General features: G+C 36.2%; 1 protein-coding gene across 1 annotated transcript; it reads left to right on the forward strand.

The window, feature by feature from the left end:
* Nucleotides 1-289: 289 nt before the first annotated feature.
* On the forward strand, nucleotides 290-13,514 carry LOC148426596 (metalloreductase STEAP4-like). The gene is made up of 10 exons (XM_088411730.1): nucleotides 290-671; nucleotides 2,014-2,121; nucleotides 3,085-3,155; nucleotides 3,227-3,314; nucleotides 6,495-6,773; nucleotides 6,861-6,955; nucleotides 7,068-7,178; nucleotides 8,423-8,465; nucleotides 8,553-8,717; nucleotides 12,062-13,514. Exons 1-10 carry the CDS (start codon nucleotides 465-467, stop codon nucleotides 12,311-12,313), a joined length of 1,419 nt encoding a protein of 472 aa, XP_088267856.1. The 5' UTR covers nucleotides 290-464; the 3' UTR covers nucleotides 12,314-13,514.
* The last annotated feature ends 3,762 nt before the right edge of the window (nucleotides 13,515-17,276 follow it).

The following is a 17,276-nucleotide window of genomic DNA, read 5'->3' on the forward strand; positions in this document are numbered from 1 at the left end:
GTTGCCGATATGATGCAATATTGAAATCCACGGTATGATCGTGAAGGAAATGTTTTTATTTTGAAAGATTTCACAATAGAAAAAATACCCAAATGTGGAAAACTTATGACATTTTTCCCAAACGACTTGTTGGTTTCCCAGCAGTTGAAACCTCCTCCTCCCCAAAAAATTAGACTGCTGGAGTTATGGTTTGAGGAAATGCAAGTACCTCCCACCTTTTGCCATTCAGACTTCACCCAAAGCTAGTCGTCAAATGGGAGGGGGGAAAGGCAAATACAAATACTCCACTTTCAAAATCTGTAAGTCAACACAGTGATGTGGTAGAAGAAGGCACACGCAGATGCCCGATAAATCGGATTTATCTTTTCTTCCACTCAGAAGAGGAATTTTTTTTTCAGGAAAATTGTATTTATTTTGAGTCTCGAACCTCAGCAGATCACCTCGGAGTTTATCATACTAGGCCAATGTCAAACGAGGGGAAGCCAGCGTGCGTGCCTCTGCATCCTCTGGGAGGAGGAGCAGAGGTCACCCGGGAGCAAGAGCCCTTGTGCGTTTTTGGGACGGGAGACATGGGACGCTCCCTGGGTCAGCGCCTGCTGCAGTCGGGCTACAAGGTCACGTACGGCAGCCGCAGACCGCTCAGCTGCCGGCCCTTGCCTCTAGGAGCTCAGGTAACGCCGTGGCGAGCGGCAAGTTGCTTCTGGTTCAAAAATATTCATCTGGACATGTAAGACCTAATATGCTTTGAAATTATACCCTGTCTTCTTGAGTAAGAAAAAAATCAAACACAGCTTCAAAAAAAGGAACCTTATCAGCTGAGTTGAAGGTCGCTGATGAAAATCAATATTTGCCTGCCGCTTCAAGCTTTTTTTTTCTTTTTAATGTTGGTGAAAGTGTGTAATGGACTATTTAAAATATGACTCCATTTTGGGGGTTTGATCATAATGAAACAGCTCATGTGAGTAACAGGACTGAATGCAGCATGACCGAGTTTTAGCTTAGATTTAGCAGACAGGCTACACGAAACAGCAACATGGCATTTATGGTCATAGCATGAATTTCATAATGTGATCCAAAAAAACAGCATTTAAAAAATACCAATGAAATAAAAGAGTCATTTGAATGAACATTTTGAATTTGATGTAAAAAGAGCTGCAACTGGAACCGATAGTATTTTTGATCTTCATTTTAAAATTGTTCAAATCCTCTGACTTTCAGCCTCTCACTTGTGAATATGTTCCCTATTTCTATAGTCCACCATTTGAGCGGAATTATTAGATTTAAGTTGAATTAAAAAAAAATACATTTTCTTTTACTAGGGAAATAAACATTTCAACCTCATCGGCTTTGTTCTTTTTATTTTTCCGTAGGATATCTGAATCCCCAAAAATAATCGCTAGTTTCAGCCTTGATGTAATATAACAAAGTAAAGAGACAAAACCAAACAAGTGAATTTGATGCAACTTCCTGTAGGACATGCCACTTGTACAATATTTCAAGTTTTTCAGAGCTTGTATTGTATTTGGGCAGTCCTTTTCAAATAGCGGGGGAATCTCAATTTTTTAAGATAATGACCTTATTTACAGTCACCACAGCAAGTGGGGGGGGGGGGGGGGGGGGGTGAAATGTTTTCTTTCGTGGGGTTGCTTTGCAAAAAAAAAAAAAAAATTGAGAAGCACCTTTTTAGGGTAAGAGTGTGAAAATACAGGGAGACAACTAAAGTATAGATAGATAGATAGATAGATAGATAGATAGATAGATAGATAGATAGATAGATAGATAGATAGATAGATAGATAGATAGATAGATAGATAGATAGATAGATAGATAGATAGATAGATAGATAGATAGATAGATAGATAGATAGATAGATAGATAGATAGATAGATAGATAGAATGGAATTTTGCGGGAAATCATACGATCCTTTGAACCTGAGCGTGAGTTATTCAACACCAAACGAGTGGGTGTGTTCCCATGTGTTTGTGTCAGTGTTTATTTTGTTTGCCTCGTAGGTGATGAGCCATGCAGACGCAGCACAGCTGGCTCATGTGGTCTTCGTGTGCATACACAGAGAACATTATGGCTTCATGGAGAATCTCACCTCACAACTGAAGGGCAAGGTATTTATCTTTGCTTGTGGACGCGGTCTGCTTGAAAAGAAAAAAGAAAGAATAACACCGAGCTCTAATGGGAGATTTTTGTTTTGTTGAAAACTTACATTGAATCCGTCTTCTTGGAACTGCAAGCAAATACTCTCATCATCACCCTTTACTAAAAGGATTAAAAGCATTTTAGTGCGTAGAGCTACTTAATAAAAAGCTAATATTTTCTTCATCATGTTAGCATGAAAACTCCCCACAATATATATAAAAAAAATACCCATACCCAAAACCTATTTTACACAAAATGTGATACCTGAGGTCTCGTGTATCTTATCAGAATTAAAATGCAAATTCAAGAGGCTTTACCTGCATAATTTGAAGGTAGGCTATTTTTTGTTGCATCTTCTCCATTTCATTCTCACTTTATTTGGTGAAGTTTGGGAGAAATATTATTATTTATTTGGTTATTCATTTAATTATTTTAACAAAATATATAAACCCAAGTACTGTAGCAACACACAAAAATGTTAAGATTGAGCAAATGTGTGTGTTTATCTTTTGATGACTAAATTCTAGCGTGCCTAGTAGAGGACATCCTGACCTTTCCGATGATATCACACGTGTTTGGGTGGCATGCAGTTAACTTTGCTGTCTTCCTGAGACACCAAGGACACAAATGTGGACACAAATGACCAGGCTGCAATGATAAACGTACCTCTGCCCAAGCCAAACAAACCAAACACACTCACAAAAAGCATTTTTCATCAGTCTAGCGTTTTGTACGCTTGTTCCCTAAAATCAATGCGCTATAAAAACAATTTTTGCGAACAACAAATTTTGCGATAAGCGGTAATGAGAAGACTCCAGGCAATCTCTAAGCATCCAGTGCTATTTTCTTGCGATGTGCTACGTCATCGTAGTCTTTCTTCAAGTGAGTCTGACATCTATTTGCTTATCTCCCACCCCGCTTTTGGTCCTGAGGTGCTGGTGGATGTCAGCAACAACCCCGAGCTGAATCTGTACCCGGAGGCCAACGCTGCTTATCTGCAGAGGTGAAGGAGCCACTGAAGCATGCAACTTTAATATGCTTCATGTTTTTGAATGAACAATGTTTGCCGTGCAGACTACTTCCTGGATCTCATGTGGTGAAAGCCTTTAACACCTTGTCTGCCTGGGCGCTTCAGAACGGGCCCGCCGACTCCTGTAGACAGGTAAAAGCGGCTCCGGTTGAAGTCATATTTTTGGAACAAATCGATTTTTCTCCACGTCTCTGAGATGTGCCATTTGAAAATGTCAAGCGTATTGATTTCTTAAGTCATTCCACACTGGCGTTGCAAAGCTACAAGCCTTTGGCAAGTGTCTGATGTGTTCCCACAGTGGGGGTGCTGACCAACAAGTTAAAAATAATGGAGGGAAGCTCAGTCCAAATTATATTATTAACTCATTTTGAAGTTCGGATCAGACCATTTGCGAGCGACCGCAGCCAAATTTGAGTCGGCCTTGTGTCTTTTCAGCGAGAGCCACCTCTGATGTATCCTTGAATCAATTAACTCAAAGTCATTCTTGGATCTGAGTGGCCCATCACACGTTTCGCTTTTGCGCTCTGTACTGCAAAACTGCAGCATATGTGGGTATTTTTTTGTTTCATTTCCATCCACTTGAGCACTCCCGGAGGACTGTGAAGCACATGTGCGTGTGTGCACGCGTGTGTGTGTGCGTGCGGACATGTGTATGTTTGTTTGGGTATTTAGGGCATCGATGGGCATCCATTTACTATGTTTCTTCAAAAAAAAAGTGTGATTTTACCCTTGAAGGTGTCAGAAAATATTGTGCAATAATAAAACTCGATATCAGTGGTGTCCACACTATGGCCTGGGGTCCATTTGTGGACCGTCATCTACATTTACGACATTTAACAGCCCATGGCATGTGCCAAATAAATAGAATTTTTTTTTTTTAATTGTCCTTTAATTTTTTTTTTTAATTTAAAAAAAAATTGTTGACAGCCAGTGAGATATATATATATATATATATATATATATATATATATATATATATATATATATATATATATATATATATATATATATATATATATATTATTATTATATATATATATATATATATATATATATATATATATATATATATATATATATATATATATATATATATATATATATATATATATATATATATATATATATTTTTTTTTTTTTTTTTATGGGGACCTGTGTGTGTATGTGTGTGTGTGTTGTGTGTGTGAGAAGAAAAGAAAGTGTAAATATATTTTTGGGATATATTTTAATTTTAATTAATAGAATAAAGTTCATCCGTACCACAAAGTACTACGAATATAAAACATAGAGAATCGCTAATGTAAGAACTCATTTGCTGTTGAAATTGAATTTAATTATTTTCTTGGTCAAGGCTGAATAATTGCTCATGTATTAGATCACATTAGATTTAATACGATTCATGAATTGCATTGCTCAATAGTGGTTATGTTTTAATGTGCAAATGACAACTACACAATCTGAATAAAAAAATTAACTGAATGTAGAGAGTATTCTACCCATATTCCACAGTATTCTACTACGGAGCCTGAAGTATTCAGTCGTGACTTTTTTTTTTTTTTTTAAGGATCTGTATGACAAAAAAAAAAAAAAAAACGTTTGTTTTTACAATAAAGTTTACTGGCAAAAAAAAACAAAAAAAAACTGAATGTTCCTGTATATATTCCTATTAATTTACTATAATTTACGGGTTAAATTTTGACATTGACTTTTTCAAAAAATATTAAAGCTATAGAAACACACCTGACATGTTCAGAAAGCATTTAATCTCAATTTTTACACGGAATTTTCGATGTGATCACCCCTTGCTCACATGCCACATGAACAAGCGTCCATTACTCAGATTTTGCTAATTCAAGGACACCAAACACCTTTCTGATTGAGTGAATGACATGACTGGAATAAACATGAATACAAAAAAATAAGAATTAATTTAGCTTTAAAATAGCACAGGTTTTATCTTATTACCATTTATAATTCAGTACATATGAGCTGTTAAAATGTCACTTCTGGGACACTGTGTATTAGATAAATAATAATAAGTAAGAATAAAATAATACGCTAATTACGATAATAATAAACGTGTGTTTTACAGTAAACTAAACACAACACTGAAACAGCAGATGTAAACACTGCCAGTTAAAAAGTTTCAATGTTTCAAATGTTTTAAAGAATGATTTACCTATAAAGCCTATTCTTTCACATATCCTATGATGAATAAAAAACTAAAGATAATCAGCCTAACCTCATGAAGGACCACATCACTCAAAATAAATCTTTTGAGAGTCTCAAATTTGAGGATTCGGACAATTTTAAGTTAATTAATGGCTGTAAACGATTACTCGATTATGAATGTACTTGTTGATTAATTTGATACTCAGTTGCCGATTAATCGATTAATTCCCATAAACTCAAGCGCAAACAAATTCCGGGATTGTAACGTCCCGGATTTTTACCTTTAGCTGTACGCTTAGTGTCCAAGATGACTACTGCTTCAAACTCTCTCTACATTAGATCGCTTAAGATCATGGGATACCTTACCGTAGAGCCCACCCCCAAATATTCATTATTGCATAGTACTTTCCTTGATTAAAAAAAAAAAAAAAAAAGATAAACCGGAACTGACGTAATAAAGTAGTGCTTTTACAACTAAAAAAGATGTAAAAGATGTCACCCTATGGGATTAAATGAATCAATTTTATTTCATTGTATCATGGCACCAGCACTTTAAAATAAGATCATTTTGCTCCAGCATGCTACCGTAGATTGTTGTCTACCACTGAGCTGTATGTGTATTTGTATTTTGAATGTCTTTATTCTTCTTAACCTAATATATACTGGAAATGTTGCATCGGCCTGCCAAGCGATATACACGAATACTCGCTATAATCTGTCAAATTTACATTAAAAATGTTCTGGAGCCCTTGTGCAATATTTTGATCTTTTTGGGTCAGTTTCTTCCACATCATCATTTATCCAAGGGATTACACACTTCTGGGAGTGTGTTAACTAAGTTGTCACTTTCTGGGTAAAATTTCAGCTCCCTAGTCTTCTTTTAATGCTTTCCCCTTGATGTAAAATGTCTTTGATGTCAATTCAAAGGATAGGACAAAATACAGCACAAGTGTTGATATGCACAGCTCCTTTTTGAACAAATAATGGATTTTGATTGCAATTTCCTCCCATCTTTTATTAATTCTTTTTAGTACGAGCCTAATACTCCGTTGTATGACGCAGTGATTATCATTGTCTTACAATTACGTTGTGATTTCTTGCCTGATAAAAAGTATCTTCGCTACTTCCTTGATATTGCAGGTTCACCTGTGCGGTAACAGTTGCGATGCAAAGCAGGCTGTAGCGGAGGTGGCCACCAAGATGGGCTTGGCAGTTTTGGACAAGGGCTCTCTGTCGGCAGCCCAGGAGCTGGAGGACTTCCCCCTGAAGCTCTTCCCCGAGTGGAGGCTGCCCCTCCAAATTGCCGCCAGCCTCACCGCTTTCTTCTTCTTCTACCTGCTCATCAGAGACGTCATCTATGCCTATGTGGATCAGGGCAAAGACATCTCCTTCAGAATCATGGTGTCCCTGGCCAATAAGGTCCACATTTTTCTTTTTTTTTTAGGTATAATAGTCAAATAAAACATCATAACTCATGTGTGATTGTGTGCACCGTGTGTCTTTTAGGTGTTTCCAATCGTGTCCCTCATCATGTTATCCTTGTGTTACCTGCCTGGTGTTATTGCGGCCTTCCTCCAGCTCCACAGGGGTACCAAATACAGGTAAACTATAGGATATATATATATATATATATATATATATATATATATAAAACCCTATGTCATTTTAAGATTGGAGCAAACGAGTGCATTTATTTTTATTTGGCTCTTTCAGACGATTCCCTGATTGGCTGGACCGATGGATGCTATGCAGGAAGCAGCTAGGATTGCTGGCGCTCGCTTTTGCCTTTCTACACGTCCTCTACACGCTAGTCATCCCAATAAGGTGCTTCAGATAAATATGGTTTAATGATCTATTATAGGTGCTTTTTTATGATTTCCATGGAGGCAGGTGTTTTCAAATTCATGTGAAGTCATTTTTATGAAGTGGTGTGATAACAATGTATGACAATGTGACAACAACATTATGTACAAAGGTACATAATGGGAATTGAATAAAAAATGAGTATGTGCTCCTTTGTAATTTGAAAATAACGCTCTACAAAATGGTGAAAGATGAAATATTAATCAATTTAGTTTTACCTTTGACAACATTTTTTACACTCGAGAATTGATTTGCAAATATCAATACATTTGTTAATGCGGTTTTCTGCTCAGTAGTATAGGCTACAGTGGATAATTTGCATAACAGAAAGTAAGAAAATCATTGTGTTTTTTTTCTTCTACTTGTATAAGTGCTTAAGGCACTAGCCATGCATAGTCAGTTTCTCATTCTCGGTCTAATTGTCGTGCTGTGCAATCATTTTGTGACTTTACTCGGTTTCATTAAATTATACAGAGCATGATGAAACAGCCAGAATGAATATGGAAAAAGATCTACTAGAAAAGATACAAAAAAAATATCGAATCTACCAATTTATCTTTGAGTTTATCACAATCATTTCATTGTGCTTTCTGACTTTTAAGTCTGATTTCTCAGAATTCTCACTTTGATTTATACATTCTGACTTTAAAGTAATTCTAATTTAACTGGCTGGTAAATCGATTTTACAGCTTTATATCTGTTGTTATTATTACTATTATTATTGTTGTTGTTATTATTATCATTATTATTTGAGGGAGTAAAGGCATGTCAGAATTCTGACTTTAAAGCATTTCTGATTAAAATGGCTGGGTAAAATTATTTTCAGCTTTGCCTTGAGATATGATGATGGCGATGATGATGATTATTGAATGAGGTCAGAATTTGACTTTAAAATTTAAGATTTCTGAGAAGAAAGTCAGAAATCTGAGCTGAAAAAAAGATGAGAATACTGCCCCCCGTTAAATTATTATTTTAAAATGTTTTGAAAAATGTGTGCGATCATCATGTTTGTTTTTTCATGTCCTTTAAAATGTACTGACAATTTCAGTTTAAATATATGCTGTATGTTTTACGAAACACACGATTTGAAATACATAACCTTTACCCAGACATGAGGATTTTGAGCCAAGCCAGTAAAATGATTACTGCATAATATCTCTTATTAGTGGCAAATATGAATAACGTATTTTCTTTCAAACTTACAGATACTATGTGAGATTCAAAGGTTGGGATTACGTCATCACACAGGTAAAATATGTTCTTGAACCCTGCTTGCATTTGTCAGAAGCATCAGTCTCCAAAGCTTTTTTTTTTTTTTTTTTTTTCCCTGTGCAGATCAAGGAAAACAAAACGACAAAGTTTGACAAAACGGTGGCCTGGCGAACAGACTCCTACTTCTCGGTGGGCATTCTGGGATTTGGCCTGTACGTCCTGCTGGGAATAACATCGCTGCCTTCAGTGAGCAACGCTCTCAGCTGGAGAGAATTCAGCTACGTACAGGTAGCCATTTAGCGCGTGTGGATGCTGCGTTTGAATGTGCGCTGACTCTGGATACAAAGGTCCAGTGTGCCGTGTGGACTGGCTAAATCCCTGCGTCCTGTTTACCTCAAACATTGGCGGTCATAACTGGAGGAATACGTCTGTGGATTTTTCCCACCCGAGCTCAAGCTGTTACCGAGCTCAGCAGCTCCCCAACAGACTTCTCATTATGCAACTGTCTCTGCCTGCATATGTGTTGTGTGTTTGTGTGAGTGAGAGCTTTCCTCATCACTTTTTTTGATAAACATTGACTCACAAATGAATCAAACTTTTCAAATTCATGTTTTTGTGATGTATTCATTTAATTTTTATCAGTAAGACATTTGATTATTTATTGTATTTATCTGTAAATCTAATTTAGCATTATTAATTTAACGGCTTTGTATTTTTTATTATTATTATTATTTTATTATTATGATTAGGGGACATGCTGAGCTGTCCTTAGGTGTGATTGGTTGCGTGGATGGTTTTTCATCTCTGGGATAGGCCTGCAGCACGAATAGTAGTCGTAGTAGTAGTAGTAGTAGTAGTCCGCCAGTCTATCTGTCTGTCTGTCCGTCCGTCCGTCCGTCCGCCTATCTATCTATCTATCTATCTATCTATCTATCTATCTATCTATCTATCTATCTATCTATCTATCTATCTATCTATCTATCTATCTATCTATCTATCTATCTATCTATCTATCTATCTGTCCATCCATGCATCCATCCATCCATCTATCTATCTATCTATCTATCTATCTATCTATCTATCTATCTATCTATCTATCTATCTATCTATCTATCTATCTATCTATCTATCTATCTATCTATCTATCTATCTATCTATCTATCTATCTATCTATCTATCTATCTATCTATCTTATTAGCAATCTTTTCAGTTTTTTTTAATCCATTTCATTCCCCTTTTGCATTTATTTTTTCTTAAACAAATGCATCTATGGCTGCAATTAACAGCTATTTTAATAACTGATTACACATCGATTTTTTTTAATTAATCAGTTTAGAAATAATGCATTGATTTCCATCCGTTCTTTCAAAAACAGGGATTTTTTCAAGTGGACAATGCAGAAAATGCTATAATATTCGTGTGTGTGCGTGTGTTTGTGCTTTAACGCAGTCACTCAGGCTGCCTCAATGATGATTTTCTGACATCCTTTTCCTTTTCTTCCAGCTGTCATCGGAAAATATGTGTGGGTGTTTGCTATTTATTGTATTATTGTGTGAAGCACTTTGTGCCACAATTTCAATCTGAAAAGCCTCATATAGTGGAAAGTCTGATTGGTTGTTTGACAGACTGGCATTTCAGGCTACCACTTACCTTATGAAACCATAGAGGGCCACAAAGGCAGCGCTCCACTTAAATGTGCACTGTTAAAAAAAAGTGAAGCAGGCAAAACGCCAATAGGTTTGGCAGTAACTGAGAATGAAATATAAGGTACAGTACTAGTTCATTGTTGGGTATTTCAGACAAATTCGGATGATGCTACATGAGCAAGCTTGGATTCGAAAAACATGTAAGCTACAACTAGCCTGATGAGTCACATGGTGCAAGTATGCTAAAAAATATTAAAAAGATGCAATTTTGATTTAAAATAAAAAAGACAGTCGTTCTCAGTAATCATTTATTGATGTACACTATGTGAAATTATTTTTTTTAAACCAAGTACCCCTGAACACGAGCATGTGGTTTTTGGATTTGCATACAATAGTTTTTGAAGGAGACATAACACAATTTAGGTTTCTTCATTTTCCAATTAATTTACTCTTAATTTGAAAAGGAAGCTGTTTTGTACTGTTCCTGTAACAACATAACAAAGCATTAGATTTGCTAACACTTGCAGAAACAGTGTTAAAATCTCATGTACCCCTAAAGCGCCTTCACAGACCCCCGATTGTGAACCTCTGTTCAAGACTGACACATACATCTTGACTGAAGTTCACTTGGTGTAAAAACAATTGAGAAACTACTAGTTGCATGAAATGTGATGACTTATTGGACATATAATTTTATTCACTGGTGATGTGCCATAAATAATTCAAACAATAATCAAGATTCTCTTTTACTATGATTCAGAATTTGAATGATTTAGGATTTTGTTAGTAGCTAGTTGTACTCCTTATAACATCAACACACTCCCATTAAAAAAAAATCATATGCAATGATTAAGGATAAGAAACCAATAGTCATTTGTGCTTTCATTGTTTATGGAACAAGTCTCCAGCATTAGCGCTAGGCTCTAATTACACGGTGGATTAAAATGCAGTCGGATATTTCAAACTCACACAGAAAAAAATGTCCATCCCTACATTCAAAGTTAATAACTTCAAATATCTAAACAATGCGGACTTTCTATCATTCTATAAAAGCTTGCATCATTCAAAAAGAATGATGAGGGGAAAATTAGTTGGCCCATCTAGCAACTTAGGTTTACGAAACCTAATCGCACAACAAGGCTTCCATCTTCCATTCTAGTCTTGGTATGTCAATAAATCAAAATAACGATGAAGTAGCTGTTGCTGTCCATATGCTGTTTCTGTGGGGGGAAAAATACACTTTAATGTCTCAATTTGTCATACTGTTTTGCAAAGCAGAACAGATTAGATTGTGACGATTATTTGAACATGAAGCAGAAATCATTGTTGATCAAATCCCCTTGCATCAAAAATAGTTTTGAATTGGGAATTGATTCCTAATCAAATTGTAGAATCGTGTATAAGAATCAAATTCAACCGTGATTTCAACCATCAGGTTTTTATATGGTGTCAGTTAGCTAAACATTCTGCCTTTTTTTTTTTTACCCGAGATAATTTAATCTGAACTACATATCTCATATTTAATCTAATCTCACAAAATTCTAAACTGGAAAGTCAGTTTTAAAAGTCTCCGAATGTGATGAGCATCCCAAAACAACTTGATAGTCCTTCATTCTTCTCTTTTTCCTCGGAGCTGTTTGGCCTTTCCCTTCTTTGATCAATGTAAAATATAATCCGCCTGACGGACTAATCATTCATAAATGTAACTGGGTCATGTGAAGCTCATCTTCACATTCCACACCCCTTCTCTTTACTCCAGCACAAATTAGAGCTGTACTTTAAATGTTAATGTTATTCATCAAATGTAATTTAGAGGCAATACCTTGTCCTTGGTCACTGGCTTGGTGGATCTACGAGAACATTGCATGCGCGCCTATGTAAATGTCCCTGCACAAAACCAAAGGTTAAAAGGCTGCTGCTTGACACTGCATCCCGCTGAGGCCGAGAATCTGTTTGTGTGTGACCACTCACTTTGTTGTTTTGCAGTCAAAGCTGGGCCACGTGACTTTGTTCCTGTGCACCCTTCACACGTACCTGTACGGCTGGGACAGGTTTATGCGGGCCGCCACGTACAAGTGGTACACGCCCCCAGGCTACATGCTGAGTCTGCTGGTGCCCTCCGTGGTGCTGGGGCTAAAGCTGCTGCTCCTCCTTCCTTGCGTGGACCGGAGCGTCGCTCGAATTCGACGGGGCTGGGAGAGGACTGAACCTGATGAGGAGAAAACACTTCTTACTTAGGAAAAATGTGCCGGTAAACTTAAGATTGGGGGTGACTTGTGGCTTTTTCTTAGAAAGCAAAGATGCAATAGTGAAATCAGTGGATTCACTTATTTTACGTCTCGAAATGGGCCCAAATTGATATCACTCATTTCTGCTACATTCAAGTTTGTTTGTACTGCAAAAAGACTGTTAGAAATGCTATGGTTTTGTAAATATTACACTTTTTATAGTCATGATGTCACCGTGTGCCTGTGTCCACATGTCGTGGAATTTTTATGCTCGTTTGAAGCCACTTTGACTAGCTAGGCTTTACGTATACATTTATGATCTGGTTTGAAACAAATATCAGATTTTAGCAATACTTTATTTTTTGTGACAGAAATTTATAAAACAAAAATTGTATTATGTCTTTTTTTTTTAACATCCTACAATTCATGCTTGCGTTTTTACATTGAAATTCAATCCGTAATTTAAAAGCTGACTCAGAAACCCTGAATCCAGTTTAAAACTATACTTAGAAACAATTTTAGGGAAACATTTATACAAGGCGTAAAAAAAGTAAAGACAATTTTAAAAAAAAGAGAATCTACCCCTACCGCCCTTAACAACAATGAAAAGATCAGGTAGCCTATAGATCATGTTATTTATTTAAAAAAAAACATATACACACACACACACACACACGCACACACACACACACACACATACACATAAATTAAGGCATTTTTCTAAAAAAAAAAAAAAGTTTTTTATAACTCCAAAAACAAAATGCAAAAAAAATAAATAAAATAAATAAATAAAATAAAGGAGTATCAGCAACCTGTATAGTGAGGTTTTTTGTCTTTTTTTTTTCGATGAAGACGGCCTTGCATTGTAAAAAAACAAAAACAAAAAAAATAGACCTGCACTCTTTTGTTGACTAACCAAGCATTCATATTTAGTATTTTAGCTGCCTCAGGACTGATAATATATAATACATTTTTATGTATGCTCATATACAGTATCTTTCAGTCATGAATATCGACAGTACTTGTAGTTTTATGTATGCTTTTGTTTTCATACACAGTATCTTTCAGTCATGTTGATATACAGTACCTGTTTATATTCAGGTCCATGTATTTATGCTTCTCTTTTTCCTCCTGGTGTTCCCATATGAACTGAACCGCCGACCAAGTGAAATGCACTTCCAATTAAAATACACAATCATGATAAAATTGCACTGACGTTTCTTTCTTATTACCGTGACTCCGCTGTATCCCGTCCGTGAACTCGGGAAAAACTCCCCGAAGAGTCGCGGGTGCGTCTGATCCATCTCAGGGGTTCATCTGAAGTCTTTCACTGGGAAACATTTGCTCAGTTGCCGGCTTCTTCTCCCCACACACTTTTAGAGTTTTACAGCATCTCATCCTATCACGGCGAGAGGAGCGTGTCGAGAGGAGCGGCGTGTCAAGTGCTCCATCAGAGGAGGACCCCAGGAAATTTTATATTACTTGTAAGAGCATAGAGAGAGTAGGTTCTTGGAAAGCACAGAAACCAAAGCGGAGGAGATGTTAGTAGAGTTTGAGATCAAACTTCAATATATATGCACAGCAGGCATATGCATTTAGCGCTTACAGTATGAGCATGAATGCATTAATATCATAAGTTACACACACACACACACACACAAATACATACATTCCACCTGGGGGAAAGAAAACTGAGCAGTGGAAAATATCAACCAGCAAGCTATCCAACTACAGCAAAGAATGGAAATATTGATGACCTCGGCAAATATAAAATATTTAAATGTGTTGTTATGCGTTGTTCTGTTGGAGGAATTTGAAATTCAGATTATTTTTGTTTGGCTCTGTGGAGGAACGTTCAACGTTATTATTACTATTGCTTATTAACATTTAAATCATTCTTTCTTTACTGATGTTTTTGCTTTCATGGTAACATCATTAGCAAGCTATCAATTGCTATTAGTGACCAAGTGACCAAATAAATAATTAAATGTTTCGAGGTGCCCCCAGCAATGTGTGCATGGACTAGTCCAGTGGTTCGAATCCATTTTTCTGTGTGAAATATGTTTTCATCCGAGTACGCCTTCACCAGTGCAAAGCATTTTGGGGTTTCAAAAAAGAAAAAAAAAACTCTTAAAACCTGACATCAGTGTCTGATTCATTAAACTTTAGACCGTTTCACACTTCATTTGTCCACAAAAGATAATCAACATAAAGTGTCCTCTTTTGGATTATAGAAGAGATGTTATCAAAAAGAAAAAAAAAACTTAGCTATTAATACATTTTTGTCCACAAAAAAAAAAATCAACATAAAGTGCTAGACTCGTTCTGAGAAAGAAATAATTATAAGTAAAAAAATGTTCACAGATAAATATTAAATATGAAGCGTCCTTTTTTTTGGATTACAAGAGCGATCTGTTCACTAAAACAAATCATTAACTTAATCATTAATAAAAATTTGCCCATGAAAAATAATCAACAAAAAGTGTTAGACCCGTTCTCAAAAAGAAATGATTATAAATAAATATTCATCCACAGAAAAATATTCAACTTAAAATGTCCATTTTTGGGATCATAGTAGAGATATGTTCAAAAAAATAAATCATGAACTTGACAGGTAACGAGAGGTGGCACGTGACAAGATGGGTTCAACCATTCTAGTGTGGGGGAGAATTTGGCTTTTAAAATCAATTAATTCAATAACCTACTGAACATAACATTTTGTTAACTTATATTTTCCTGAAACGTTTATTTTTAAAGGATTTTTGCATGTTTGCTTTATTTATCATCTCGAGTACCCCCTGGAGTTCCTTCAAGTACCTTCAGGAATACACATACACTCATTTGAGAACCACTGGACGAGTCAATGCTGTTTGGTACATTGAATTAGTAGTTCCATTCATGTTTGAGATGTCCGACAGCAATTCTTTAGCTTACAGAAAGCAATAACGTACGTCACGTGCTACAAAAAACTAAATGCAGCCATCTACAAGTTTTGAGGTTTCACTTGTAATACATTCTACTGTATAGCTTTCTATTGAACCAGAAAAACATGACATGATTGTAAAGTTGATGATAAAGTTTAGCTTTGGTTATAGTTTTTGTTAATTCTGTTTGAGTATTAAAAAAAAAAATCGAATCAAGATTGTTGTGGTTTCTCTTTTATTTATGAAACTTCATGTACATTTCACAGATGAGTCCTAGGTAAATGCTTCATTCGCAAATGATGTGTATCTTTACCCATAATGCAGCAGTTTATTTACTTTTCCTAGCAGGCCACAGATAATCATGTTACACGTATCGGAGTTGTCTAGGTGTGTGAAATTTCAATACCAGTGGAAATTACAATATGTAAGCCAGCTTGTTTCACAGTTTTTCTGTGCATTATTAGATTCATGGCTTCCCAAGGCAATATTTGAATCTCGTTTGAATCTTAGCACGCACACACAAAGATGGAATCTAAAAGCGCCTAAAATCAACATCAGTTCTTTGGTAGAAGGAGGATGATACAAGAGTGGGAGAGGCTGGAGGAGAGATTACAGATTGTGTGAGCAGATAATGTTATTAGATGCGGGTTAACAAAGTTTTTTTTTTTTTGCATAAATGTTCTACTCGAGGGTAAACGAGAATCTGATCATGACAGCTGCTCCTTTCTCCTCACTTGCAAGCTCAGCTTCTGCATTATCTGATTAACTTCCATTTCCTGTAATTTCTCACCTGCCCACCAGCTGTCACTGCTGAGTAAGCCACACTCAGCGGATGCTCGATCCAACGGCCTGCTTTGCCCTCTCGACTACTCTTATCAGCCATTTTTTTATTACCCAGACTCACATAAAAGTTCCTTGAAAGAGGAGTTACGTCATTAGACAACTAAAGTTGATGTGTCCATTGATGTGCATTTTTTTTACACAAAAACAGTTGAGTCAATAAAGGGGACCAATGTGTGTTATAGTGTATTTTTTAACCAATGGTTTACACTCAGAAAGAATTGGATCATAAACAACCTTAATTCCATCAAAAGGGAACAAACCCAATTTTTTAGTTAATAATTTTATCAAATCCATTTTCAACCAACATTTTTACACTCCAAAAAGTATTGGTTTAAAAATAGCCTAAAGGGAAAAAAAAAAAACAACAACTTATTTTTTAAGGTTTTCATTTCTTTTGGTTCCAATTTGGATTATTTTTAGCCCAACTTTTTTCAAGTGTATTTTTCAGTTTAACCTTCATTTCTACACTCTAAAAACAAAGGAGTCAAAAGTAAATCAAATCACGCCAAATGGGGATAACCCAAGTTTTTAAGGCCCCAGACTGTTTTTTTTTTTTTTTTTTTTTTTGTGGAAAATAGACAAACGGACAGTTAAGTTCAATCACATTGAACACGTTTCACAGGCAGATTTATGATGTCAAGTAGAGGATAGGGACAGCGCATCTCAAACACTTAACACGCACTGATTTGTATGACAACACACTGCAATGTTTTTACACTCTGTTTGCTAAGCTGTCTCTCCTTGTAGCACCAAATTAGACTGGCTGAGGTGCGTTTAATCAAACCAGCTGAGGGAGAGTTGTCACACTGGGGCGACCACTTTATTCTAATTTTGTGTGTGCAGTGCCCTTGAGAGGGAGGAAAGATTTGGGCAATGAGAATCAAGCAGCTTCGGGGATGCTCCACTTGGAGGGAGAGGAATGGAAATGATTGCTTCTGTTTATCAAAACAATGTGTGTCATCCAGGGATATAAGTCTATTTTTTGACGCATTGGGTGAGAGAGGAACATCAAGCACATAAAATTTCACAAAGCTCAGAAAAAGAAACATTCGGATCCTCGACAGACTGCCTGTTTGGCTGAACTTGGCTGACTGAAATGCCGCAGTTGTACTCCGAAAGGTCTAAAAGGTTTGGTGATGTTCTTTACCCCGTGGAAACCCTCAAATATTACGAGAATGAAGGAAAAACAAAGAAAAAAAAAATCAA

Source organism: Hippichthys cyanospilos, chromosome 3 (assembly GCF_059441005.1).
Source record: "Hippichthys cyanospilos isolate Australia breed blue-spotted pipefish chromosome 3, RoL_Hcya_1.0, whole genome shotgun sequence".
In the NCBI taxonomy this organism is placed as follows: Eukaryota; Metazoa; Chordata; class Actinopteri; order Syngnathiformes; family Syngnathidae; genus Hippichthys; species Hippichthys cyanospilos.